Source organism: Cebidichthys violaceus, unplaced genomic scaffold (genome assembly GCF_023349555.1).
Source record: "Cebidichthys violaceus isolate CVI_PGR_0920_01 unplaced genomic scaffold, fCebVio1.0.p SCAF_14, whole genome shotgun sequence".
Classification (NCBI taxonomy): Eukaryota; Metazoa; Chordata; class Actinopteri; order Perciformes; family Stichaeidae; genus Cebidichthys; species Cebidichthys violaceus.
Genome location: NW_027176307.1, coordinates 16397801 through 16399523, shown reverse-complemented (window position 1 = coordinate 16399523; position 1723 = coordinate 16397801). Strand labels below are relative to the sequence as shown.

Genomic DNA, 1723 nt, shown 5'->3' with positions numbered 1-1723 from the left:
TCCACGAAGACCCCCCAAACCTCCACGAAGACCACCCGACCCTCCACGAAGACCACCGACCCCCTACGAAGACCACCCGACCCACCCAAACCTCCACGAAGACCACCCTACCCCCCACGAAGACCACCCGACCCTCCACGAAGACCACCCGACCCACCCAAACCAACCATGAAGACCACCCTACCCCCCACAAAGACCCCCCGACCCCCCACGAAGACTACTTGAACTCCAATGAAGACCACGTGACCCCCCACGAAGACCACTCGACCCACCAGAACCTCTACGAAGACCACCCGACCCCCCACGAAGATCACCCAACCCTCCATGAAGACTACTTGAACTCCAATTAAGACCACCTGACCTCCCATGAAGACAACCTGACGCCCTCTGGGTGGACCCCCGTGTCCCACGGGAGAACCTGGCAGCCCCTTGGTGACCGCTAAAGGGTCCCGGTACCGTGTGTTTTAACTGTTCTATAGAATAAGCCCAGGATCGGGATCAGGACCAAGACCGGGTTTCGGGACCTACCCCACTCCAGGAAGTCAGTGATGTGCTTCTCCCTCTTCAGCGGTGAGTGAGAGACCTCCGTGTAGAAGCAGAGCAGCAGGTCGAGCAGCGCCTCCACACTCAGACAACCGGCCGCCTTCTGCTCCAGCAGCAGCTCCTCCAGACGCTTCAGACGGACCTGAGCCGACATCCTGGACCTGGACCCCCGGGACCGTTCTTCTCCGGCTGAGTAACCGACACTCAGTCCGATGAGTTACCGACACTAACCGAGCTCGACCCGCCTCTCGAGGCTCTTCGGCTCCGCTTCCGGTCGAGCTCCGCCTGCTAGCTGCGGCTAGCTCGTTAGCTCCGGGAAAACATTCCCGACCATTTTGATCCGTCCGTGTGTGTCGGTGAGTCGGTTGAGTCTCCTCCGGTTTAACCGTCGAGTCCGTTCGCGTTAACGGCTCGGTGTGTCTACAGGCCCGCGTCTAGTCGGCTTTAATCCCGTAAATCTGGACTTTCCTCTCGATGTATCGGTCGGATATCGGTGGGAGCGTCGACTCCCTCAGGTCGGCCGCTCCATGTCCGCGGGTCGGTGAAATCAGCTCGGTACCATGACCGGGAGCTCCGGGACGGACTCGGGACGAACTACGTCACTCATTCGGTACCGTGTGCAGCGGGTCACCGAGGATCGGTTCGGTGGTGTGAGACGGGCTGCCAGTGCGGCTGGTCAGTGGGAATATGGCTGATCTCAGAGCGGATCATTCGGGAAGCTAAAGGCACCACAACACACTTCCTGTGTGGAAGAGTTTCACAATAAAACACACATTTAAAGTATTAAACACTTCTATTCAAAATAAAGGGCTACAACTTTATTTGGAATAGAATATGAAAATAATACAAAGTAAGAGCTTTTATATCAATCTGTAGGATAAAGGAGATTATTTGCTCTTAAATTTCACATTTTAAATGACTTTTAAGTAAAGTTTTAAGTTTCAATATATTTTAAAGAACAAATCAACAGATGCATCATAAACGATTAAATAAACGTGTGATCTGTTTATATCCCTCAGGAATATATTATAACATTCCAATTAATTAACTGAATAACAGAAAATCATTGAGAATATAATTAAAAAACAAAAAAATAAAGGAAAATATGTGAACTGTTGAACGCTAAAAAAACTTCTCCATGCTTTTACTTTGAAGGATACTATACCCTTCCCGGAAGTTA

At 51.4% G+C, this 1723-nt stretch overlaps 1 protein-coding gene across 2 annotated transcripts in view; it reads right to left on the bottom strand.

The window, feature by feature from the left end:
• Positions 1-1243, bottom strand: part of cdc42bpb (CDC42 binding protein kinase beta (DMPK-like)) — a 24945-nt gene extending 23702 nt beyond the window's left edge. For both annotated transcript variants that reach the window (XM_068709193.1, XM_068709194.1), the window contains exon 1: positions 529-1243. In XM_068709193.1, the coding sequence (XP_068565294.1) occupies positions 529-697 (169 nt within the window). In that variant the 5' untranslated portion in view covers positions 698-1243. The remainder of the gene's footprint in view (positions 1-528) is intronic.
• Between the last annotated feature and the right edge of the window lie 480 nt (positions 1244-1723).